We start from the raw sequence: 26,813 nt of genomic DNA, 5'->3' as shown, positions 1-26,813 counted from the left end.
GCCGCTATCAACAGTCGTGAGTCATGTAGACAGTATGTACCCTTCATGTGATGCAATGAAGGCAGCACTTCACTTTTATGATGCTCTCCCTCCCCCCCCAAACCCACAACCCCAGTCTAATTATGAGAAAAAAATAAGATAAATTTCAATAGAGGGGCATCGTAGAAAATACTTGACCAGTGCTCCTCAAAACTGTCAAGATCATAAAAAAAAGGAAAGTCTGAGAAAATGTCACAGCCAAGAGGAGCCTAAGGAGAGATGATGACTAAGTCTACAATGGGACCCTGGAACAGAAAAAGACATTAGGTAAAACTAAGGAGCTGATAAACAAATGGCAAGCAGTCGGATATATTGGAGTACAGGAGGAAGCCATTTGGTATAAACCTAATTCGGCCTGACCTTGTTCTTCCAAATGGACCCAATGTGGCTGGTGAGCATGCACTGTACATCTGCTTTAAGCATTTGCTATGTCCCAAGGACAAGAAGAAATGCCCTTAAGATCAAGGTGCAACTTCCCTCACATTGGCATGTCCTTAAGGATAAGCTTCTCTCCCTAGGCTAGGAATTGATTGCTGTGCCCACCCGGCTCCAGACAGAACTGCCACCTGCTATGTGAATAGCTGTGCTGTGCCCGCTAGCCAATCTCCTGACTGCTGTAAAAGGGACATTCCAATCATATGTGATACATGCTCTTTGAGGGTATATAACCACTTTCTACACCCCCACTTCTTTGGTGCCCTTCCTTCCTTGGGGAAGGAAGACCGTAGGCTAGTCCTCAGATGTGGCTCACAAGAAACTCACTCCAATTTTGATTTAAAGACTGGTTATGGATTATTCGCGTCAACAAAGTTCTGAATAAACTATAGGTTTTAGTTAATAATGTATCCATATTGGTTCATTAATTATAGCAAATATACCAAACTGCTGTAAGATGTTAATGATAGGGGAATCTAGGTGAGAGGGTATATGGAACTGTCTGTACTATCTCAATTTTTCTATAAATCTAAAACTTTTCTAAAAAATAAAGTCTATTTAAGAAAATAACCCAAGGTCACCACAAGTCAACCCAATGTGGGCAGGGCCTGTGTTTGTCCACCTCTGCATCCGGGAACCGAGCACTGAGCCTGGCCTGTCAGTGGTAATGATACTTGTTGAATGGGAAATGCTACCTGGCATAGTTTAACGGTGACGATGGGTTGATAAAGGGTTTTATGTGTCTAGGCTTCTCTGCCCTATACGCTCAATCCACTTATGTTAGAACTACACAAGGCATTGGAGATAATCTAGCTCAAACTGGAACCTGAGGCCCAGGGAAGGCAAATGACTTGCCCAAGGTCGTATTGGCAATAAATGACTTCCAGAACAATGTTCTTTCTACTGTTTTCACAAGACTCAAGCTGTTTCCTCAGCTGCAAAATGAGTCTACTATACACCATATAAGGTTCTTGGGAGGATGAAATAACTTTTATGAAGTGCCTAATGGGCATTTCTAAATGATGGTTATCCTCATCATTGAGATGATGAAGATACCTGATTTCAGGGTCTCTTGATGCCTTTTCGATGCTATCTCCTCCTCTGCCACACAGCAGACCAGCTTTCTACTTTCCCTTAAAAATATGCCCATCCCTTGTGTCCTTAATTTCTTTAGCTTGGGCACGATGAGACTCTTACAGTCATGGCTACTGCAACCTGAGGCCCACTGAGGAGCAGGATGTACTCAAGGTCTCTCACTTCCACCACAGGCTCCATATACCCTCTGCCCCTTCAGGGTGAAGAATAGTGAGAGACCAAGGGAGCAAGTCCCTCCCTGCCAGAAGAGAAACACACTGTGTTGGGGATGATTTCTGGAAACCTCTCCACCAAAACTATGTCCTGCCTCCAGAAAACTACAAATTAAAACAAAAATGTATTCATATTGGTGCAAACGAATGGGACTGGTGGACGGAGTATGGAGAACCAAGCACTTTAACGGTTCTCCCGCTCCAGTCCGCGTCTCTAGGCCAAGCAGGAGTGGTGCTCACTTGCCTGGGGCAGGTGGGTAAGCGCAGCCAGCCTGGTGCTGGGGCAGCCCAGGCAGAGCCCCTGGGCTGGCTCTAGAGTCTAGTTCAGGTCATCATTTAGCCAATTTACCACCTCCCCTCCTCACACCCTGCATACCCTCCTTCACCCCCGGCCTTTAGAGGGTCTGAGAGACGGAGAGCAAGAGAAGAGAGAATGCAGGAGTAAGAATGCAATAGTGTGGCTGAAAATGCGACTCTCCATAATAGGAGGAAATTGTTCATGTTCAGAGCAATTTTGTCAAAACGGAACAATTCTCTTTAAATAACAAGCTTGAGGGTGTACAAATAGAGCTCTCATGAAATCAGCTCTAAGTGGCTGCAGAGAATTGTGCGGCTCCTGAAGTCTCCATCTGTCTTATCTGTGGGCTGATAAACCTCCGTCCCCATCAGAGGACCATCAGGTGTAGCGATTGTTAACTGTAATGAGTACCCGTAAAAAATCTCAGTAAAAATCTCTGCTGAGTCACCCTCGCTCCTCAGGGGCACTCAAAAATCACTTTTTCCCTTTAGAAAAACAAGTTAAAATCACTTCCAGAGAAGAGTTCTTTCAGCTGTTGAGTCAACCAGTTCTCTTGGGGGCACGTGGGACGTTTTATTCTCGAAAGAAATCGGAGGAGCAAGTATCATCCCAAATTCGTCTCATGCCGGAGACAGGAGGGTTTATCCTGGAGTCCCAGGCTCCAGGTTGTTCCTTCATTTCAAGCCTAAAGAGCTTTGGCTTGCTCTTCACTAAAGTACCCAGAGGCCACAGACAGGGGCAAAGTCTGCACAGAACTGTCAAGAGGCCTGTGGGCCAAGCCCCGCAGGGAAGGGCTGACTTAGCAAGAGGGGGCAAGGCCTGCCAAGGCCACGCCCTGGACACCTAGAATCAGGTGTCTGAAATGCACTCAGCACAGGGATTCTTTCCTTCCTCTCTTCTCTCCACAAATTTACTTTAAATTCATTCTAGTTCTTGTTTTTTCAATGGACATTTCACGGAGCATTGACACAAGCAATACATCCATCAGGATGGGAGTTAGTGACTCTAAAAAGGAATAAGGTAGATTAGTATGAAACAATGACCAAATCTCTTATGTGAAATGAGTCATTTTCAGTATGAAGAGCTTGACGCAATTTTTGTAAAAACAAATTCTACGTATATTTACATATACTTGAATGCATAGGGAATAATTACCAATAGCTCCATCTTAAATTGTTTACATTAGTTAGCATTTCTAGGAAGTAGGGCTAGGAGTAGAAAGGATGAGACTGTACGACTTCCATTTTTTTACTTATACATTTCTAGATTAGTTAGTTTTTACATCAAATTTATAGTAGTGGAAAGAAGGCACTGCAGAGCAGTGGATGACGGGACAGTCTTTTCCATAAGTGGTGCTAAACTGACTGCATATTCATGTGGCAAAAAATAACCTTGACCTTCCCTCTCCCTATGTACGAAAATAAATAAACTCCAGGTTGGTTGTATATCTAGATATTAAAAGCACAACAATAAAGCTGCTGGAAGATACTATATTTATAACCTTGGGGTCATGGTTGTACCGGTGTTTGTTCTATAACATTTTGTTAAGCTGTGAATTTATTTCATGAACTCTTTTCTGTATTATACTTCACCTCCAAAAGGGGAGATTGTAAAAAAGAGGAAGAGCGTCTGGTGTTCAAGAAAATCTGTTCAATGGAATGCGGGAGGAACTTGGGCAGAGATTGTTGCAAAATCGAACAACTGTTGGCTGTCATAATACCCAAAGACTATGACTCACAGGCTTCTCGATCCTTTCTGCTATGATTAGGAATCCATTTCCTTCACTGAGACACCACAGGAAAACACAAAACCAAAATAAAGCACAGGTATGAGAGACAGCTCCAATAAACTCCCCTTAAGCTTCCAAGCCATTTTTCACCTTGTAGTCCTGAACCTGGTAAGGACTAAGAGGATAGGGTAAAAAATAAGGTTGGATTTCTCTTTTAATCCCTTTGCCGTTTAAATTTCACCTAAAAAGAACTTCAGAAAGCATCGGGGTTCCAAGAGACGAGAATGCACAGACAAGGCAACACCCCAGAGCAGGCAGTGTGGGGACCGCATCTCTGGCTCTTTCTCAGCTCTCCCTCTGACCCAGAAAAAGGCTCCTGGGAAGCCAAGAAGGAAAAGACGTGATTAATTCAAGCACAAGCGGATCAAGGATAACAGGATCCCTTGCTGCCTCCTGGAGTCTTCCTGACGCCAGCCCTGGAGGCAGAAAGTAACCAGGGTCACTCAGGGAACAAGACTCCACTTAATGACCCTGGACAAGGGAGGCAGAGACAGCTCCAGTGGGCCTGGGGGCCTTCAGTCAAACCCTTTAAGGAGATAATTAGGGCAGGGACCAGAGTAGGATGAGATGGGCCCAGATTTTCTTCATCCCAATTGACATTTCCAGAAAACACACTGGATTTGGGGGGGTGGTATCTAGACTGAGCTTCCAAATAAAGAAGGAAAAGGAGTTGGTGTGGAAATGCTTCCATAAGCCCAAAGGTATTCACTCTCTCTGTAAATGAGTCCAAGAGCCTTTCACTGAATCACACAGAAATGGCTGGACGGCTCTCAAAAAATTTCAGGGTTACATTTCGGATGTCCTAATTTAAAATACACAGCCTACATGGTATAAATAAAATTTACTTGGGAGGACCTCAGGGACATCTCAGAGAGAGAGAGATTTTTTCTCCAGAGCAGCTGAAACTGAGGTTCAACCAGAGGCCAGATGGAGGCTCCACAGGATGTATCTGCTGAGGTCACAGAGGAACAGAGGTTCACGACCACCAAATTGCGAGGACCAAGGGCAAACCCTGCCCATGGCAAGCACTGGGCCGACACTCTGCAGCCCTGCACAGGCCACTCCGTGCTGCAGGCCACGAGGTGACCAGAGCAGGGATCCAATAATTCAACAATGGTCAGTACTCTCGTAAGCAACGCTGGGTAGGTGTGTGTCACAATCACCACACAGTTCACTTTCACTTTTCAAGTGTACGCACTGTATCCTAGCCACATCCTTGGAGTGGGGAGGAACTATTAACAGAAGCAGAGACCCTACGATCACGTTATCTAAGATATTAAGGAACTTGACTAGACTCCAGTGGACCCCATAGCTTGAAAAGCTGCACCATGCAATGAAGTTTGCAAGTTCCACTTCAGCGGCCCAGGGTTCACCGGTTCAGATCCCAGGTACGGACCTACACACTGCTTGTCAAATCATGCTGAGGTAGCGTCCCACATATAAAGTAGAAGATGGGCACAGATGTTAGCTCAGGGCCAGTCTTCCTCAGCAAAAAGAGGAGGACTGGCAGCAGATGTTAGCTCAGGGCTACTCTTCTTCTTCAAAAAAAAGCAAAGCTGCACCACACTTCTCTGGATGCTCTGGGGGCTGAGTGAGCAGTGGGCAAGTGGCAGTGTCCCTGGATATGTCCACAGGCTCGTGGGAGAGGGCTCCTTAGCGTTTCTCCAGCCCGTGATGTCAGTACTCAGCACAGTGGCTGTGGATGGGCACCGGGGCGGGCGAGGAAGAAAACGCTTCTTTCTGAAACTCTCTCAGGACCTGACTGTGACCCGAAAACCTTTCTGCTTCCTGGGCCTTAACTCATGCCAGAGATTTTTTTCCCCTAATGAAGTGACTATGTTGTTTCCATTAATGCAAGTCTGCAAAAATCACAAGGGCAAAGTTTATGTAGAACTGTCAACATTTCTTTTTGTACAGGTTCTGTCCCCATTGGGCCACCTCCCAGTAGGCCACCCAGGGCACGAGTGACAGCATCCTCCTCCATCTCTGCACAGCTCGCTGTGTCCATGGCAGATCACAAACCTCCAAGGGCAACAGCCATGACATGATGTAACTGGCTTTCCAGAGCACCCACTCATGAGGACTTAGGAAAGCTTCTTGGGTGAAACAGCAGCCACTGCTCTATGTTAATCACTGCTAGAGAAATATTGAAGTGCCCGTTTGGGGCAAAAGTATAGTAAAATTTAGATAGACCCAACACTTGTCGTCTAGAAGTTTCCACCAAGACTAGTCACTGTTAAAAGCAAACATGTCGAGCTGGTACAGCTACCAAAATTTAAAAAATAAAATAGAGAGCTGGGAGTGAGAGGGTATGAGACAACCTCAGGTGGCCCAAAGGAGAGCCCAACAAATGCTCTGTCCCAGGCCATTGCCCTGGGTTTTCTCCAGATATCGTCACGTAGCTCTCATTTCAACAGGTGCTGAGGAAGCCAAAGGGCTAATTATCTGTGGAGATCTGGAGCCCAAGCAGAGCCTTCATGGCAGGACATGCCAGCAGGAAGCAGGCCCAGGTGCTGATCTCCACAATCCTCAGAAAGATGAGAGAAGCAGCTGGAGCCCCTTAGACCCAGGCGCTCAGGCTGGACTTCCTGAAGAGCTCTGACCCTGTGGAGAAGCCAGCAGCAGCAGATCAGCACAGAGATTAACAGAAAGCACAGCAACCAAACGCCAGGTCTGACCGAGGAAGGCAGAAAGGTCAGCATCTTCCTCATTATTTCCCGAGGCTGGAGCCTTACAAGGGACATGGACCCACGCCGAGTCCAGACTGGCGGAGAGGTCAGTGAGCCTGGCCTCCCCTGGACAACGGCGAAGGGGCTGAGGCAGCTCCCAAAGATCCCTTCTCACAACTGGAGCTGTCTGGCAGCCCAGGAAAGGGGACTAAAAGGCACAAGAAAGTGGTCCATTCCAGGGTCGTCCTGTTCTACTTTGTTGAGCAGAGAGCCAGCAGGGGCCTGCAGAGGCCAGCGCAGGCTGACAGCCAGGGCTGAGCCCCTCAGGAAGGGAGCCACGTAACACACTGCTCACCGACCTGCCAGAGCACCAGCACACTACGCCTGCAGGTGGGCTCTGGGGGGCGGCCTGGGTGCAGGTCCTGCTCTGCCACTTCCCAGCAGAGACTCCACGTGTGCAATGAGAATCTAACTTCCCTCCTCCAAGGTGGGATTCACCGTGTCAGTACTTTGGAAGTGCTCAGCCCAGTGCCCAGCACCCAGGAAACAGCACTAAAGGGAAAACATTCGAGTCTAACAAGCAAATCCACACAATACCACATGGGAACAGCTGGGCATCTTTCAGTGCTGCCAAGAAAACTGGGCTAACTCTAACCCTTCACTTAGGCTGGCCCGCTGTCTTCCTACAATACCAATTAAAGCAGCAACTCCTTCCTTTTTGAAATACTTAAAAAAAAATCCCTTTCCTGGACACCCATTTTGGTTTTCTTCCTCCTTTAATTTCCTGCTTGGTCTCCTTCTCCTCTTCCCTACCCCAAACGTTGGAGTGTTTGGGGACAGTCAGATCTGCTTTCTTCCTGAAGCCACCAGGCGCCCGAGGCGCTCTCACCCAGCCCCAGGGCTGTAACCACCACCTCTACCTGGGGAGCGCAGAATCCACAGCTACAGGCCAAAGACTCGGACATCCCACTGCCTGCAGAACATCTCCACGTGGATCTTGCCACAGGGTGGGTTTGCTGGAAACACACTGAGATGGAGTCTGGGGTGCAAGGTGTTATTAGAGATCAAGGCCTGTGACAGGAAGACAGAGGAAGCAGGGCTGGGCCGCGACGCAGGCCTGAAAGAGCCTCAGACAACCCAGCAGGGAGTGGGGAGCTCTGCAGCAGACCCAAATGGCCCGGCCTTTATGCCCGCCTTGCTCAGTCACCGATGCAGGCTGCCCCAGGATGGGTGTGACCTTGGACAAAGTGGCCTTCCGTGGACTGAGTCCAACCTGGAAGCTGTGGCCAGGCAGAGGCCATCTGCTTACTGCATCCCTGAAGCTGGGCAGCAAGTCCCTCCAGGGAGGGGGAGCTGGGCAGGGTGGCTCCAGGTCTGCCACAGGCCATCTACCAGCTATTCCAAACTCCTCAAGTATATAGCAAACCCCTCACTCACCCTGCCCCCAACCTATTCTTCCCAGTCTTCTTATCTCAGTTGATAGCACTACCACTTTGCTCAGGCAAAACCCTGGGTCTCAGGATTAACTCTTCTCTTCCTCAGATGCCCCATGGTCGATGCATCTGCAATTCCTTTCAGCTCTACCTTTGAAACAGACCCAGAATCTGACCACTTCTCACCTCCTTCACACTGATACTCAGCCCGGCCACCCCAGCATGTCCTCCAAGGTCGCTGCAATGTCTCCTCAGCCTCCTCCCCAGTCGTTCCCTCCGTCCATCCTTCTGGTCTATTTCCTACCCACAAACTGGGTGATCCTTTAAAAACAAAATCGGCTTGCCTCACACGCCTGCTCAAAACCAGTCAGTGGCTTCCATTCACGTTCCAAGTCAACACGGTCCCACTCCTGACCAGGACCTGGGGGCTCCACATCATCCTGCCCGTCTGCCTCTCGATGTCATCACCTAGCACTCCTCCCACCTCATACTTGGCTCCCTCATCACTCTCTACGCCTGGCTGTCCAGCACAGGAGCCACCAGCCACAAGTGGCCACCAAGCACTGGAAACGTGGCTAGTCCAGACTGAGATGTGCTGTTAGTGTCCAATAAACACTGGATTTTGAAGACTTAGTAGGAAAAAAAAAAGAATGTAAAGTTTTTCAGTAACTTTTTAACAGTAACAGTATGTTGAAATGACAATATTTTGAATACATTGGGTTAAATAAAATATGACTAATCTGATCTTTATTTTTTAAAATACTCTATTAGAAAATTGAAATCACATATGTGGTTCATGCTGTATTTCTATTGGGCAATGCTGCTCTAAACCAGGGATCAGCAAACGATGGTCCGGGGGCCAGATCCTGCCCACGGCCTGTTTCTGTATGGCCTGTGTAGCTGGGTGCAGATTTTGCATTTCTAAATGGTTGGAAATAAATCAAAAGAATGACAATTCGTGACACGTGCAAATGATATGAAATTCAAATTTCAGTGTCCGTAACGGAGTTATATTGGAAAAGAGTCGTGATCATTTGTTTCCAGATCATTTATCATTGTTTTCGCACAACAGCAGCAGAGTTGAGTAGTTTCAGCAGGGATGTCCTGACCCATAAAGGCCAAAATATTTACTATCTGGCTATTTATAGAGAAAGCTTGTCGCCCTCGGCTCTAAACCCTTCCTTTATTTTTCTCCACAGGACACACAACTATCGCTTCTCTCATTACACGATCGTCTCAGCAGAGGAGTACGTGCTTCTCTGTTGTTCGGCGAGTTACTGCCAGCACCTAGAACATGCCTGGCGCCCATGAGGTGCTCGATAAATACTTGTTGAATCAATAAACGTTAAATATCCACATTTGGGGGGTTGAGTGGGAAGCACCTCGTTATTTAAAGAATGTGAATTACCACTACAACCACCTCCTGTCTCTTTTCTCAGCCAGAAAAGCTAAGGCTGATTAAGACCCCCGCAAACCCGCACATCATCATGTTGGAAAGGAGACACTGACCCTTGGCCTGGTCCCTCCCCCGGGTGGGAGACCGAGATGCTGCCATAATGACAAGAGAAGCACAGGCTTTAAAAACGAAATGTCTTATTTTATTTTAATGAATTACGTGATTTTTAAATGCTTTTTTTGCCCCTCTTATAGGGGAGAGGTGAAGCTGTCCCAGTTATCAAAAAATTCAAACCTCCTTTTCTTCAGTGGACTGCCCGTCAACGTGCTTTCATCCAGGGTGTCTTCTGTGTCCTGAGAACCACTTCCGGGGTCAAAGGACTCCACTGCCTCCAGGAGCTCCATGTCACTTCCGTCTTCCTCAAAGGACTTCTGGAATAGGTCATAGATCTTTTGCTGCTTTGGGTCCTTCACCACGGAAAGAAAAGAAAAGATGAAAAGAAGCTGCTAGGCTCCAACACACTGACTCTCCCTTTGCTGCTCTGGCTGGCGAGAGGACACGAAGGTGAGGGACCAGGCATCCTATCACGTCCAGCGCTGCCCGACGGCCAGTGCAGACCTGCCCAGGAAACTATTCATCACTAAAGCAGCCTTACTGCCATGGTGTCTGATATCTTATCTTCCCGGCTGCTTGGTGGGTAAAGAAAAAAAAAAGAAATGGTGGTGAGAGCATCAGAGAACCTGATCTCATACTACAATTTATGTTGGAAAGGTTTTCTCCCTTCTAACTTTGCAAATCAGTATTTCAGTATTAAAATAGCTCCCAAAATCTCACTTCCTCCGAAGCCTTTCTCCACTGAGGGGTTAGTTCAGTTGTAGTTCACCTGCCAAATCAGTGTGCTTCACCATGGCTTATGTCTAATTTTCAGGATGGTTAATAAAACCACACATACTTAACATACTGATAAGTAGACACCTGTACCTGTTTCTGACCGTCTTAAAGTTACAAATGCCCACAACTAGAATATACAAGTATGTACTGGGGGGCTTTGGGGAGAAGAATAAAAAAGAAGATTGGCAACAGATATTACCTCAGGGCCAATGTTTTTTTTTTTTAAGTTACAAATGATCAAAATGCCCACCCACTGCACCTATGCATTGACGACAAGAGTCTAGTATCAAAATCATGCCCAGTGGTTACAACCACAACACACGATGGGTTCGCTATCACCCCTTTGTTGACCTCTCCTAAATCTAATTCCTGATCCTGATCATCTGTCAATCCAGAGGTACATTTTCAATATCTCCACTGACATCTCAGCCCTGGTAGTCTAGCTTAAGACTAAGATTCGGCACTGTCGCCAGTGCAGCCCAGGTTTGTGTCCCAGTCAGGGAACCACACCACCTGTCTGTCGGTTGTCATACTGTGGTGGCTGTGTGTTGCTGTGATGCTGAAAGCTACACCACCAGGATTTCAAATACCCCCAGGGTCCCCATGGTGGGCAGGTTTCCGTGGAGCTTCCAGACTAAGAAAGACTAAGAGGAAGGACCTGGCCATGCACCTCTGAAAAAAATCAACCATGAAAACCCAATGAAGAGCAGTGGAGCATTGTCTGATAAAGTGCTGGAAGGTGAGAGGATGGTGCAAAAAGACTGGACAGGGTTCAGATCTGCTGTGCACAGGGGCTGCTAGGAGCTGGAATTGACTCGATGGCACCACCAACCACAAACTGACATCCCACAGTTCCCTAACACTAGACTTGTTTGAAAGCCAAAACCCTCTCTCCTCTCGCGCCCACATCCTTAAACCAGCTCCTCGTCCAGAGAAGCCTAGTTTTGACAATCTACCAACATTCTTATAGTCTCCCCAGCTTGACATCCCCAGGGGATCCTGACTCTGTATCTCGTATCTCAAACTGGCCCCCAGTTTGTTTCTCCCATCTGGTCCCTCCCCGACACTTCACAGCCACGCTCCTTACTGGCCACATCACTTTGTCCCTGCGCAGATTTGCAATGGCTCGACGGCACTGCCCGCTTCGGGCCTCCTCCCACTTCAATCCCTGACAGGTCCCTGTCAGGCTCACACTATCTTTAAGGTTTTCCTGTCACATCCTTGGGTCCCCCTGTGTCTACCTCATCAAGTCTAAAGCTGCTCCCCCAGCTTTCCAGCCTCTTTGTAACCAGGTTCCAACCTGACTGGCCTCTCTTCCTTCACAGAAGCCCTCCACACTACTGAAGTGAAGTTGCATGAGAACTGATCACGGGAGCTGGTCACGTAAGAACTCCAGATTATTCAGTTAACCTGCAGCCTTCATTCCCTCGCCTTTCAGACAGGAAGTGATATTAAGGTCATTAAGGTCAAGCCCACACCATCCACGTGTCCTCCTCTGGGACGGCCTCATCAACTTCTGTCTGAGCAACTGAAACGTCCAGGAAATGCTACCCCGCCAGGCAGCCTATTCCACGCAGAAATAATGTCGACGTGCCCTTGATTATGACAATGGCAACACGATGTGTTAACGTGGAGCGAGCAGTGGATGGAAAGTTTCAAGGTCAGGGAAGTATATTTCACTTCCCCTCTCAGAAGGCAGCTTATCTGAGAGACATCACCTCTTTCGCTTCTGTCTCCTACATAGGAAGCAACATTTTCTAGCCCCATTTTAATAAAAAAAAAAAAATTGATATAATTATTAATCAAAATAAATATTGATAAATCCCATTTATATTATCTTGCACTTGCATTTTAGGCAGAAATTCTTACCTAATTCAGAGTAACTGAGGGTGAGGCCAGTATGAATAAATGAGTTATAAGTAAACATTCTTATTGGTCGAGAATCATTTAAAAATAAGGCTCTTTCTTTTCAAAGGGCATATAATAACCAAGGCTATGTCAAAATATTTGCCAATCAACTGAATTAGTTCTTTAAAAAGCTCAAAAAATAAGGTTATTTTAAAATTGGCTTATTAAACTGTCTACATCTATAAGGATAATTTACACTCTACACTTAAAAAAATATGAGCTCTGAGTCTTATTTATTCCAATAACTACATTTGGAAGAAAGGTGCTAAGTGAATGTCAGTGAAAGATGGAATTCTCAGACTCTTAAGTCTTAGTGTCACCTACAAGAGTCTGTTGATTAACTCAGCGTCTGAAGCTCAGTAATTCCATAAGAGGAGAGGTGCCTTGTTTCCTGATGGGCTCCCATCAGGCCACCTTTCTGGGTGAGGCTCAGACCTCTGTCCAGGCTCTTGCTAGAATTGATTCACTCGGGTCCCCCCAGCAGGCAGGACCTCCCAAGTCCCACCTTCTGGTCAACTGCCTGAGCTGGGGAAGTCTATGTGCCTCCTGCTCCTCCCCACTGAGTTTCACTGAAATGGAGGAGGAAGAGGCCGTGGCGGCCACTGGGCTGCAGTGCTAGGCCGGGGCAGACTTGCCGGGCCCCAGCTGTCCTCTCCGCAGGCAAACAAGCCTTTGTCCCAGCACCTCTGACAAGGCCCATGTGGTCACGGAAGGAAGCTCACCGGCGTCTTACTTTCCGTGATAACAAGAGGGGCTGTCAGAGAGGGAATGCTGCCGGGCTGGAAAGCCTTCTGCTTTGGGCTGGCTTCACAGGACCTGTGACGTGGGCAAGTCTTACTCTTCTGCATATCTCTGCTCACCCCTCTATAACATGGGGAGACACAGAATAAAACGCAACAACAGAGGGGGCAATATGTTACCTAAAAGCAACACCCTATTTTGAACACTCCCACTCTGTGCTTGGAACGCGTTCCTGTCGCAGCTGTATGTGCGGCGTTGCTATGTACGTTTTGCAGTAATTCAAAAGTTGCCATGGGGAGCTTTCTGTCAGTTTCTAATGGACTGATGGAAAATGCAGCAATTAAAAGCCCTGGTTTTATGAGAATCCAGAGGGCATGTCAGAAGCAGGAGGAGGATTTTCCATAAAGGAAGGTACATATGGATTGAACTGAGAAAGACTGCAGGCCATCATTTTCAGCTCCTGGGCTGGGGGAGGTCCCCAGAGTGATTCACACCTTCCCACTCAGACCCCAGGGCTGGGCAGATGGCTTCACACCTCCCTCCACCCCAGCGGGGACAAGCCATGTGCTAGTGTTACCTTGTAGAGGTAATCGGTGGCTTCTGTCATTTCTGAAAACTTAGTCTCAGAAAGCCCGGCTTCACTCAGAATTTTAATCTTCTCTTGAATCAGGGGCCTGTTGGGGAGAAATGAGCTGCAGTGAATACAACCCGCACAGAACCAGCAGACTGAGTGAAATGCCGCCACCCTCGTCTTTCTTTTTCTTACGGGATTGAGACATGCTTACTGCTTCACCTCTTCGCATGCCTCGAGGCACAAACGCCCATCCTGAAATAATGCCCCCTCTCCACTGTGCACCAACCAAGCTGGGCTCATATCACCAGGTTCAAAATTCTTTCTACTGGAAGACATGCAGGAAATAAAGACTGCCTCATTACAACCAATCTTGAACCTGGTGTTGTTATGAGCCACCCAATTAACAAATCTGCTACACAAAGCGGAGGGGGGGGTGGGGGGGTGCAATGTGCACACATGCAAAGGTAAGACCCATTAGTCATAAGCCTGGGAACAGAGGCGAGCAGTGGAAACTAGAGAGAGAATCAAGAAACTGCCTATCAGGAAGGGGGATGGGATTGGGAAGGAGCATTCTGGGAACTTCTGCTTAGGTAACAGACATGAACCCCCAGGGTTGGAAATGTTACCCCTGCTCTGCTAACGAACCCTAAATGGCCCAGGGTGAGCCACTTTCTCCCTATGGCCCAGCAGCAGCACTGTAAGATGTGACTTTATCATACCAACGTGTGTGACAAAGGGGGATAGGGGCAGTCACCTCATCTCAACAAGTGCCTTCACCGCTGGGAACAGTGTTTCACAAATGAAATTCCATCTACATTTCACCACAATCAGTTCCCCTCCCTTGTCTCAGACCAGCAGGCAAGGAGCCACATCACCGTATTCCTACACGATGTCCTCATGCACCCTGTAAGCCACCAGTGAGCACTGTGATGGGGGCCAAACACGGTCATGAGAGTGGGAGGCATGACTAACGGGTCTTCTGTGTGGGTCCCGAAGACCTTGGCAAAAGCAGAAGCACCGAGGGAGCAAAGGAAACACGACATCGGGTCAACTGTGCTCAACCCCCACCGCCGGGCCACGGCCGGCCGTACCAAAGGTAGTCGTCAGCTGTGCCTCTCGCCACGAGGTAGTGGATGCCCACAGATCTCGACTGTCCGATGCGGTGCACCCGGTCCTCAGCCTGGATCAGCACCTGCGCAGCCAGGGATCAGGATGCATGCAGGTCAAGGCCCGAAGTGGCTCAGCCACCACTGCAGGCAGCCCCCTGCCCCCGACCCCATGTCAGCCCTCTCTCCTCAAAGCTCTTTGCTGCCGTGTCCCGAGCCTCTGTCTACAGGAACCCGTCATCTGACAAGAGAGAACCAAACAAACGCTGCCTGGGGAGCTAAGTCTGCAGCTGGATGGCTGTGGAAGGCCCTTCAGGGCTGGGCGTGGTGCAGGTCCTGCGATCCTGCGGACAGACAGCGGCTTCGGCCCTGCCATCAGGCTGCGACGGAGGGCAAATGAAGGAAACCTGGCTCCCTCCCACTCTTCTCTCCACAGAATAAGAAGTTATCTTCTAAATAAACAAACATATCGCACCCAAGGGAGAAGCCATGTATGACTAGGGGGTAGGGTGGTTTTTCTATATAGTGGCAAGCCCTGCAATAAATAAGGAAAACCAAGAGCCCTGTTTCTATTACAAAATGCCTTCAACCTTGAAGTTACCCATCATTAAAGCAGTCACCGACATGACCCATGTGGCCTGTGAAAGCCACATGATGTCAGAACTTCGGAAGGGAAACAGTCTCTTTGCGAAGCTCAGCAGAAAATTTTGAGTCCAAACAAATGTCTTCTACCTGCTGTCCCAGCCCTCAGCTGATGAGGTAAGGCCAGCGGGCACAAGGACCACGCTCAGGGAACACCATGGCGGTGGCCCGGTTTGGCTCATTGGCTAAAGCAGCTCGCAGGGATGGTTAATAAAAGGGGCACCGGCTGGCAGGCCGGCCCCCTGTGCTGCGCCTGCTGCTGCCACGCGCTCCCCTTCAGGGACAGCTGTGCACTTGAGCTGTCTGTGCCCCGACTTCCTCAGGGAAAGATGAAGTCTAAGATTCCTTCTAGCCTTTAATCAACTTCCATTTTCCCACTGATGAGATGGAGTCCGTCATCGGGCTTCCTGACAGGTTGTTCTGATGACCTAATGAGGAGCCAGTAGACGTGCGAGTGCCTCAAAGGCGCGAAGACTGACCCGTGGAAAGTATAAACACGGAACCGGCGGAAGAAGATGAACCCGGCCCTAGGACAGCTCGCCGAAACCCTGTCTTCCCCGACTGATGCCGGCTCCCTCCTCCCCGAGGCCGTGAGCACGCCCAGGAACTCAAGTCTGCTGCGACCCTTACCCCTGGGTTCCAAAACAGTTCAGCGAACACCACCAGGTCCGCCGAGGAGAAGGTGAGGCCCATGTTGGCAGCGGTGATGGACAGCACGGCGACGGCGTGCCTCTCGGACAGCTGGAACTGCTGGCACAGAGCCTCTCGGTCTGCGGAGGAGGTGGCGCCATCGATGCGGATGTGCGGCACGTGCTGCAGGGACAGGGACGGAAACGTGGGCCGGGGCTGCGGGAGAACCACGCGCTCTCCTCGCTCACCCCCGGGGGCGTCGTCTGTCACTTGATCCTGCTCCCGGGGCTTCTTTTCTTTCCAATTGAAATTTGTGTTGAGATAATTGTAGATTCACAGGCAGGTTAAGCAACAATACAGAGATTCCTTGCACATTTTGCCTAGTTTTCCCCAATGGTAATGTTTTGTAAAACCATAGTATAAGTTCACAACGAGGATATTGACTTTGACCCAATCCACGGGTCTTACTCAGACCTCCCCAGTTTCACTTGTATGTCTGTGTGTGTGTTTTCTATACAACTTTATCACTTAAGTTCTCATGTATCCACATTCACAGTCACACCGCTGAGCAGTTCCAGTACCACCAAGATCTTCCTGTAGCACTTTCCTAACCACCCCCACCTCCCTCCGGCTCCCTCTGCTTCTCCCCAGTCCCTACTAATCTGTGATGCATTTCCACAATGTTTCAGGAATGTATTATAAGTGGAGCCAGACACTGTGTGACCATTGGGGATGGCTTTTTTTTTTTTAACTCAGCATCATTCCTGGAGATTCAGCCAAGGGGCTGCGTGTATTGCTAGCTCATTCCTCTTTACTGCGGAGTCACATTCGAGGTACATACGGACTACAGCTGAGCCATCCGCCCACTGAAGGACATCTGGGCTGGTTCCATCTTGGGCTACTACAGATAAAGCTGCCACAACACTTGCACGGGTTTCTGTATGAACATAAGCTTTCATTCCTCTGGGCAAATGCCCAGGAGTCAATTGCTGGGTCATATGGTAGCTGCATGTTTATTTTAGCTTATTTTCTTTTAAGAGGCATTTATTTATTTTTTCTAATAATAAACATTTTAAGGAAAACAAAAAAATTAAAATATTACCAATGTATTTTTTTCCTGTCACTCTTTTCTCAATGTGTATAATAATCTTTAAAATAAAAAGTTTTATATCCTGCTTTTCTTCAATAAACATGATACTGGAAATGAAATTACTAAAAAGCTTTCTAAAATATGATTTTTAACGGCTATATATTTCCTTATCAGCAACAGTATAATTTAACCAGTCATCTATTTCTTTATACTTGGGGGATTTCTAATTTTCACCAAAAAAGGATGGGTTGGCAAATGTCCATCGACAGGAGAATGGATAAAAAATCGTCCATGTACACAAAGGGATGTTGGTTAACAATAAAAAGGAATGCACTGCTGATACACACAACAATACGCGCGAATCTCAAAACATGCTGAGAGAAATCAGATTTAAAAAAAAGTGGACACTGTATGATTCCACATTTCTATAAAGCTCTAAGGAATGCAAATTAACCTATAATGACAAACAGATCAGCAAGGCCTGGAGATGGAAAGGCGGGAGAGACAGGGGGATCGCCAAGGGCACAAGGAAACTTCTGGGGCTGATGGCTGTGTTCACTATCTTGATTCTCACTCAATTATACACTTCAAATACGTACAGCTAACTGTATGCTAATTATACCTCAATAAAGTTAATAAAATATTCAAAAAGTATGGATTAAAATAAACCTCGTCATGGTTCTTTGCCCATATTTTGTTATTTCCTTAGACTAGACTACTAAAAATTGAAGTTGTATGGTCAAAGAGAAAAACGTAATTTAAGGCTCTCAATGTAATCGCCAAACAGCTTTCCGGCAAGTAACACATGCACGTCCAGCTCACTGCGCTGTTGTCAACAGGGAGCACCGCACATCTCCAGAACCCCTGCTGACGTGATAGGTTAAAAAAAAGTAGCTTGTTTTAATTTTCATTTATTTGATTACTAGTGGAGTTGAATTTCTTCATATTTCAGGTTCTTAAAGGATCCAGTGATCTCCACAAAGTTAAGAACCACTGATCTACATCATTATTTTTTATGGCTGAATGGACTATTATTTAACAGTGATGAATATTTAGGTCTCTAAATTATTCAATATCATAAATAACACCATGACTAATATTCTTTTATATAATCTTTCGGACTCATCTGGTTATTTCCTCAGGATAAATTCCTAGAAGAGGAGCTTGGAAAAATTAGTGTGCACATTAAAGTTATTGCCGAACTGCCTTGTGAAAAAAAAAAGTACCAAGTGTTCAAAAAGAACTGTGATTTAACCACTGTGTATGTGTGTGACAGAGTGGATCCACTTTTTAGGTAATCTGAATCAATTTTTCCTTTGTAATTTCTTTCATTGTTTTTATGCTTAGAAAGTCATTCCTCTAACTAGTCATCAGCTATACGTTCGTCTATATTTGCCTCTAATACTTCATGGTTTCAAGGAGCTTTGACTCATCTGGAATTTAATCTAGTAAGCAGGGAAATAAAGTTTCATTTAAGTTTCCCCCCCTCCAGTTACCCAAACTTTATCTGTTAGTAAATTAAACCTGATTTGTGATGACTCCTCAATCATGCATTTGTTTTTAATTTATACTAAAGGGCTACCCCTTATTCCACCACCTGGCCACCAGCTCTGGGACCAGCACGTCTGGGTTTTATCAAATTTTACACTGCGCAGCTTCTCCAAGTCTTCAGCAGTCTCTACACTTCTTGCTGAGATTAGTAGTAGCTACTTTATACTTTTTGTTGCTGTGAACCTACCTTTTTCCCCTTATATTAACTAATTAGTTATAGCTGGTACATAAAAAAATGCAAATTACTTTAGTCTATTTCTTTGGAGTCCAGGCAACCTACTAAACTCCTATGCATTCTAATAGTTTTCCAATTAACTGTCTTGGGTTTCTTGAAAATAGAAACAGCTCTGATTTTTCCTCCCAGGGATTATAGCTTTTAATTCTATTGGCTGGCTTTCTGCATCACATTATTTGAATCCAGGTAGATTAATGGTCCACCTCTAAAATTTCCAGAAAAAAAATACAGGAGAAAATCTTCATGACCTCAGGTAGGGAAAGATTTCTTAAACCAGTCACAAAAACTAAAAAACATATCAGAAAAAATTAATAAACTCAAAATATATTATAACTAAAAATTAAGATAAAAATTTAAAACTTCTGTTCAACAGAAACTTAAAAAGATACAAACATAACTGATAAAGAGTTAATAGCTAGAATTTATGAAGAATATTTTCAAAACAATAAAACAAAGACAAACAATCCAAAAGAAAAACAGCAGAATATTCACAGAAGAGAGCCTGAAATGACCAATAAACATATAAAAGGGTACACCCTTTTCTGGCAGCCAGGGAAATGCAAATGAAAATAAGAATGAGATGAGATTTCATCGGCAAAAGCAAAAAGTCTGATAACACTAAGTGTTGATGAGCACATACAATAGCAGAAATCCCCAAATGCTATTATATATGTGACTGACACCCTGGAGAGCAATTTCACAGTCCCGAGGAGAGCTGCAGGTGAGCCTACCGATGAGCGTGCCCAGGCACACCTGTGCACACACGGCATACCTACGCGCACACACACCCCCACGCAAACATATTCACACAATAGCCAAAACTGCAAATGCAACATCCCTCAGCAGGAAGACGGATACACTGTGGCACTCATCCAATGAGATACTGCTCAGCAGTTACAGTGAAAGAACCACACCTGTAACACTGTAGAGAGAAATCTTAAAAATAATGTTAAACAAAAAAGTAAACTGCAGGATGCTTACACTATGCTACCGTTTATGTAAATTAAAAACTACACAAGGGAACACCACATATTGTTTAAAGATACACACTTCTAAAGTATGACAATACGGAGGGGAAGGACTTAAGGATAGTGATTATCTCCCAGGAGGAAGGAAGGGGAATGAAGTAGAGGACTACACAGGAGGCCTAAGTGTTACATTACCTAAAAAATAACATTTGAAATAAATATAGCAAAACATTTAATGTATTAAATCTAGGTGGGGGCCATATAGGTGTTTGCTGTGTATTTCTCCGTAATCATCCGTATGTTTGAAATAGTACATAAGTGTAATGAAAGATGAAGGAAGAGAAAGGCAATTTATGGTCCTAGATTTAACCACAAATGAAAAAGGAGGTGAAAATATGATGTATTTAGTTTTAACGAACATCCTTGGAAATCCTAGATATTTCTCACTCAATTTAACAAGAACTATAAAACTATACTGAAGTCTGTGCACTGCCATGTACAATTAATAAAGCCACTTTGACAGTAACAAGGAGGAACAAAAGGAAGGAAGAGAGGAGGATGTTCATACAAATACTTGTCCCCACACAAGACGATTTTTGCTGCCTCCTCTCTTGACCGTTGTGCAATTATTTACACAGAATAATGCAAGACCCACTGGCAGATGTTCCTAAAGCAAGACTCCAGGGATTTCTGTACAGAACACGGAGGAAGTTAAAGGACACTGCTGGGAAAATATTTTGACCCCACCGTGGTTCTACAAGCAAGAATTCTTCAGAAGTCTTCAGCGATGTTTCAGGAAACCTGATCTCACTTCTTGGCTCAGAACAACTGAGCAGGGGACACACACACAAGAACAGCATCCTGTGTTGAATTTCAAAGGGGCTTACCTTTCTCTCAAGCTCTTTAGTAATTGCATCCAGAACCACCTTATGGTGTGCAAACACTAGAAACTTCTCTCTTCCACTTTCCAGGAGGTCCAGGATATATTCACTGCATTCGACAATGACAGCACAATAAATTAAGCACCTACTCATCCAGTTGAGATTAATTACTGAAAACTGACTGCATCTATAGCATAGATCTTCAGAGTACCTGCCCTCCCCAACCCACCTCCCGCTTCTCTAGGGCCAACTTCCCCCCCCCATCTCCCATACATCATGTCAGTCGAATAGAAGCAGCAAAATTGGGAGCTGTGGGGAAACCACGTTCTGCCACAAACAGAAAGTTCTTCCATACTTTCTGGTTATCCGCCACACACATATAAATTGAGGCATTCTTATGTTTCATGTGTCTCTGGTATATTACGGAAACATTCTTATGACCTGGGATCATAGGAGATAATTGAGTTTGCACTTGGGCTGCTCCTATCATTATATTGTGTTTTCAATACAAACTGAAGTGTCGTCTACAGATCTGAAAATGCCTGGCAGGGGATTAAGGGATTCTTGACAGTAATCAAATTTCTGGAAGTGTCATATTGAGACAAAAGTAGTAATACAGAAGAGACGGTCAGGGGAAGCTCTCCAGCTCCCTCCCACATTAGACTGCAAACTACAGGGCCAGCAGCTAAGTCAGTGGTAAGAGAATTCTTGTCGGAGGGAAAGGAATATGCGTAAAGGACTTTATCTGCTTGGTCTTCATTGTCCTGTTAATAAACTTCTCTCCTCTATCCACTGTGTTTTTTCTTGACTTCCCAGCCCTTATCTTTAGCCATGGCCTTAAAGGAAGGCAGCTACCCCGTGGGGAGGAGAGTCACCCAGTCAGGGGACCTTGCTGACCCTCAGTCCCAGACAGGTCACCGCTCCTGCACAGGCAGCGGAAAGCGTGCTTCCCCGGCCACAAGGAGCACTCGCTCTGCCTGAGGTCGTCCCCACACATGCATGGGTCTGGACAGAGAACAGACACCACACTTAGAGAAGGACAAAGCTCAAAGGTTTCCTATCACAGGCAGGCGGTGGAAAGGTAAGTGGACTGCCCTCTAAGCATCAAGAATTACTTTCAAACAACACTATGGCCAACCAGGGCATGGCCTTGAGTTCAATTTGTGAATTGTTGGTACTAATAGAATCTTCTTTAATTAGTTTGAAAGACATAAAATTTGGCATGATATAAGCAAAAAACTTTATTGCTACAGCATCAAAAAGTCACAAGGCCATAAAACCAACTTGGCCAGCTCATAAACACCGCAGGCCCAGCCTCCCTAACGCTCTCTCCCCTCTCTATCTCAGGCAAGGCTCTGCTGCTCTGCGCTTCCCAGCATCCCTGTCGCCAGGCTGGAAATATGTGCCTCGCACACCGACCTTGGCTTTATGTTGAAAGAAGTCCACTCAAATGAAAACAAACAGCAAAAAAGGCAAGAAAAACAACTAGCAGAGGAAATTGGGGCTTTAAGATTTTATAATCTAATTTCTACTTACTATCTGTGTGACTCTGAGGTCCAGAGATTTAAGTGAGATTTACTCAGTTTCTGCATTTTAACAACGGGGCCAATGTGACTTATTCTACTGACCTCACAAAGAGGCTGTAAACGTGAAATGAGTTAACAGATCTCAAAACTGTTGGAAACTATAAAGCGCTATACAAGTTATCATGGAATTCTGAGAAAGTATGTATAAGGTATGCTATGGACTGATGTCTGTGTCCCCCCTAAGATTCATATGTTGATTAGGTCATGAGATCTAATAATTCAGGACTGGCCATCATGAATGGGATCAGTGCTGTTATAAAAGATCCCAGAAAGCACCCTCGCCCCTTCCACCACGTGAGGATGTGGCGAGAAGACAGCTGTCTGCAAGCCACGAAAAGAACCCTCACCAGACACCGAATCCGCAGGCGCCTTGATCTTGGACCTCCCAGCCTCCAGAACTCTGAGAAATAAATGTCTGTTCTTTAAACCCCCCAGTCTACGGTATTTTTGTTACAGCAGCCTGAATGGAGTAAGACAAGGTACAACTACAGTTTATTTATGAGGTGGCAAAATGGTTAAATGGGTGGTTTGGACGTGGAATTCTGTAGGTCGCAAGCTGAGGGGCAAGGGAAAGGACCCTTGCCAGCTGTTACTCAGCAGCACAGGAGAAAGGGGTTGGTGGGGGCAATTCAGATTTGTTTCTGAGAAGTTCCCAGGCCATAAAAACCACATCTGGAGTTCATTAGTCTCGTAACAGTATCATAAAAGAAAAGGGCAGTGCCTGGAGGGTGAAGGGGAGCCGGCCGACATCCCGTGGTCTTTGTGGACAACCTTAGATTTGAATAATGCAATGAACTCCCCCTCTTACCACATTTAAGGGTGTGGAGGGAGAGGCTGGGGAGGCCGGCACATCTGGAGGCCGAGTGAGAGGGTGGCACAGCCTGTGTGTGTCTCAATCTATCCACGGAGCTCGGTCCCCACTGGCAATTTGGCACTGTCTAACCCACACTAAACTCACTTCCACTGTAATTTAATCACATGGACCATTACCCTGCCAGAGTCTCACAAGAATGTTAAACAAGAGGAAGTTGGGAAACTGCCGTCATTAGAACTGCCTCAAGGTTCTGCCACAGCAAGATGTGAACGTGAGCGGGTTTCCCCTTCTTTAAGAAAGGTAGACAAATTGAGATTTTTCAAGTCAGTGAATAATTTTAAGCATAGAAATTATTACTTCAGCCTTAGTTTATAAGGCAGAAGGAAACATAAGTGTGACAATGGCCACTCGCCCAAATCTTTTGAACGAACTTTGACATTTGCCTTTTTTATGTAGGTAAATAATAGCTGGAACTTCATGTCTTTGGAGAAGACCAGAGAATCCTCGTAAGGCAGCCTTTCTGGTCTTCCACGAAACCCCTAACTTTTACCTACAGGCAAGTGACCACGGTTCTCCTGAGTAAGAGGACAAGCTCCCTTGAGTGTCTGGGTCAACCCCAGCCTCCTTGTAAGTGGGTGGCTCCAGTTCACAGGGTAAGGCAGGATTTCTTAGGGATGGCAGGCACATCCTGGCAGCGTGCCGTGACAGGCCTACTCACACCCGGGGGGATGAGGCCAGGGTGCCCTCAACTTTGTACCAGAGGCAGCTATAATTCTAATCTCTGATCCTGTCTTACACAAACTGCTCTCGCAGACTGGTTGTTGGTGTTTCTTTTTAAAGATGAGAGAGCAAAGTCGACAATTGGTGACCACTTACATGACGCATGGAATTTTAGCCTCAGCTGTTCTGTTGAAGAAGAGAATGAGAGCCTCCTTTTGCTGCTGTTTCTGTGGAAAGAGAAATCAAGGGGTTAAAGACTCCAACTCTGAGAACTCTGGGATAAGCTGACGTAATTATCGCCACTAAGAGCTTTACAATTCCTAACGCCGAGAGCCAGAGCCAGGAGACCCTGACTCATCCACTTACTTTAGCCAAGCTATCAGAACTGTCTGGACTCTGGTTTTGTCCTGGAGACACGGCATTATGGCTCCTCCATCATCCTCGGAGAACTGTTGTGAGAATCTAACGAGGCAAGGCACTTGAGAGCTCTCTGGAAAGGCATTTAGGTAGGGCTCCACCACAGAGACCAAACTCCTGCTTCGCTAGGCACCTGCTTACTCCGCCTGGTGACAAGTTGCACACGACGTTCTCCCAGCATGTTTTTTGCCTCCCCCTTTTTTTCTGCCAAGTTGTGTCCATACCTGACTGATCAGGCTCACCTCTGTCCAAAACTTACTGAATTAATTCGAACTGATCCCAACTAGTCTATTCTGGTATCATCTCAAAACCATTATTCACATGTTTTTGGCTTCTGTCCCTCATAAGGTAAATGACTTCCCAGAAGAAGAAACCACGTTCTACCTATAGTTTGCATCTAAATAAATCCTAATAAAGAATGCTAACACAGGAGATGCTCACATAGTTTCACAATAAGATAGCATCTATTCACTCTGGGCTCCCAGAGATGAAAAATAGTCTTGCCACCCTTGGTAGGGCAGCCATCTCCTCGCACTAGCAAGCATGAGAGCATGGGTTTATATACGCCCCCACTTCCTTGCGCATGGGCCTATGAGGCCAGTGATTGACATGACACAACTTTCTCACGGAACAAAGAAGTGACCAACAGAAGTAACCTCTGTGGTCCTGAACTCACTCCTAACTCAGGAGAGCAGCCTGTGCCAGACTGCACCTTCAATGACTGACACGTCAGGCGGTGGGAAAAGAGGCCTGGTCAACAAAGCTTCTGGGCTTTAAACACTGCCTTTCCACTAGGTCTTAAGGAGAAAGAAGAAAGGTTCCCAGGAGACACAGGCATTCGTGGGGACACTGACAGGGTAGTGGATCCACCTCACGTTCTACGTGTTGTGGCAGTGGCGGCCACCACCCCTCCTATTCTGTGGCCGGAGTCCAAGTGAACCACTCACACTTCCTGGGGACAAGTGGAAGAAGCGACTCCATGGCAGTGTGTCTCAGCTTGTTTCTCAGCCACAGGCCCAGGGTAGACTCTGACGAGGCTCTGGACACCACACAGCCTTTCACCTGTGGCCACTGAGCTCACAGAGTTCATGAGGTCTATTCTGTCCCCTCAAAGGGTCCCGTGCAGCAGGGGAGGCCTTTTAACCTAATGTGGTCCCTAGTAGGATGTGCTAAAGGGACAGAGCCAGGCTTCCATGTGATGACCTCACCCACAAAGTGTATGCCTCAAACCGACCACCCCCAGTCTATAACTCAGTCTCTAATTTTACTCTGTGTCCTTCAGAGACCGTCGTTCCTCTGGTCAGGTCCATCCCTCCCATCCACACTCCCGCTCCACACTTGCTAAAAAGAAAGGGAAAATGGTGAAAAGCACCGTCAGAACCTTTCCCCAAGATTTAACACCTGCAGCTGAAGCAGGTGTGAGCAAACAGACACCTTTCTTATCCACAGCTGGGGGGATGGTGCACTGGGCTAATCCTTCGGGGAACAATTTGTCAACTTGCACCAAAAGCCTTCAAAATACGCCCACACCCTATGACCCAGCAACTTACTTTTTAAAATTTATCCTCATGATATAATCGATGTTCACAAATTCATATGTAAGCTACTCTTTCAGTGTAGTATTACTTAGATTAGGGAACAACTGAAATAAGTGTTCAACCAAAAATGAATGGCAAAACTATAACACAGCCATGTGAGAAAATACTACACAGTCTTTAAATAGTCTATCAAAAGAATCTATGTATCAAAAGAACATTTAACATGGAAAAATGTTCACGATGCAATTTTGTAATCTGGTTTCTTCCCCATGTGATGTATGTTTATATGATCCCAATTCTGCTTTGAAAACACCTATAAATGTATATATAAATAATATAAACTTTAAAGCAAAATAGACATACATTTTATGGAAAAAATATCCAAATGATACCTGGTGAAATTATGTGACATAAAAGATGAGTGAATCTTTTTTTTTTACAGTATAGTAATAAAAAATGTTTAATAAATGTTACTTATTATAAGTAACTTTCTTTATTTTTCAGGTTTTATACAATAGACATCTATTGTATTTTTAACGTGGGAGAAATCAATAGTTTCATCTTAAAAAAACCTCCCCAACACTGGGTAGACATAATACAAGTCTATTAATGATCTCATCTCTTTTCCCAGACACAGGCCAGGAAATTTTAAATAACCTGCATTCTTTGTTCCTGCCTCCTAGACTTCTATTAAATTAGATCCACCGGGGCTTTGAATTTATTTTTCTATCTTGGAAATTTGAATGGATGGTCAAATGGCAGAAGGGTGAACTGATACTGTCACCGGGACGTCTGCATGGACTTGTTTCATTTTTCTGCTCTTGGTCTTGCTGGTCAAAAAAGGGCTTTAGACAAAAGATGATTAGAGCCAGCTTTTCTTAGCCTGTGTGGAGATATCTATTATTTCAGCTGAAAATGAGAAGAAGCTTTCGTTGGACGTTATATTTTATAATTGGCTGCTTCATCTCGGCTTCTGTGATTTCAAGCTTTTTAGAAAACGTCTTCCTCAAGATGGGAAGGTGCGAGAGAACAAAGAAAGAATCACTTGTTGGCGGGTCAGCAGAGCTTTGCTGGAACCACCATAACGTGCAAAATCGCAGGGAAACTTGGGCCCGAAAAGTAACTATAAATACGGGTCTTTCTATAGATTCACAC

At 45.9% G+C, this 26,813-nt stretch overlaps 1 protein-coding gene across 4 annotated transcripts in view; it reads right to left on the bottom strand.

Annotated features, from left to right (window-relative positions):
• Positions 1-9,546: 9,546 nt before the first annotated feature.
• SMARCAL1 (SWI/SNF related, matrix associated, actin dependent regulator of chromatin, subfamily a like 1) overlaps positions 9,547-26,813 on the bottom strand; it is a 54,162-nt gene continuing 36,895 nt past the window's right edge. For all 4 annotated transcript variants that reach the window (XM_005610591.4, XM_005610592.4, XM_014740277.3 and 1 more), the window contains exons 13-18: positions 23,860-23,930; positions 20,590-20,692; positions 15,859-16,041; positions 14,572-14,672; positions 13,484-13,580; positions 9,547-9,833 (exon numbers count right to left, since the gene is read on the bottom strand). In XM_005610591.4, the coding sequence (XP_005610648.2) occupies positions 9,615-9,833; positions 13,484-13,580; positions 14,572-14,672; positions 15,859-16,041; positions 20,590-20,692; positions 23,860-23,930 (774 nt within the window). In that variant the 3' untranslated portion in view covers positions 9,547-9,614. The remainder of the gene's footprint in view (positions 9,834-13,483; positions 13,581-14,571; positions 14,673-15,858; positions 16,042-20,589; positions 20,693-23,859; positions 23,931-26,813) is intronic.

Source organism: Equus caballus, chromosome 6 (assembly GCF_041296265.1).
Source record: "Equus caballus isolate H_3958 breed thoroughbred chromosome 6, TB-T2T, whole genome shotgun sequence".
NCBI classification, from domain to species: Eukaryota; Metazoa; Chordata; class Mammalia; order Perissodactyla; family Equidae; genus Equus; species Equus caballus.
The sequence above is the reverse complement of the archived record's forward strand: the minus strand, read 5'-3'. Positions and strand labels throughout refer to the sequence as shown.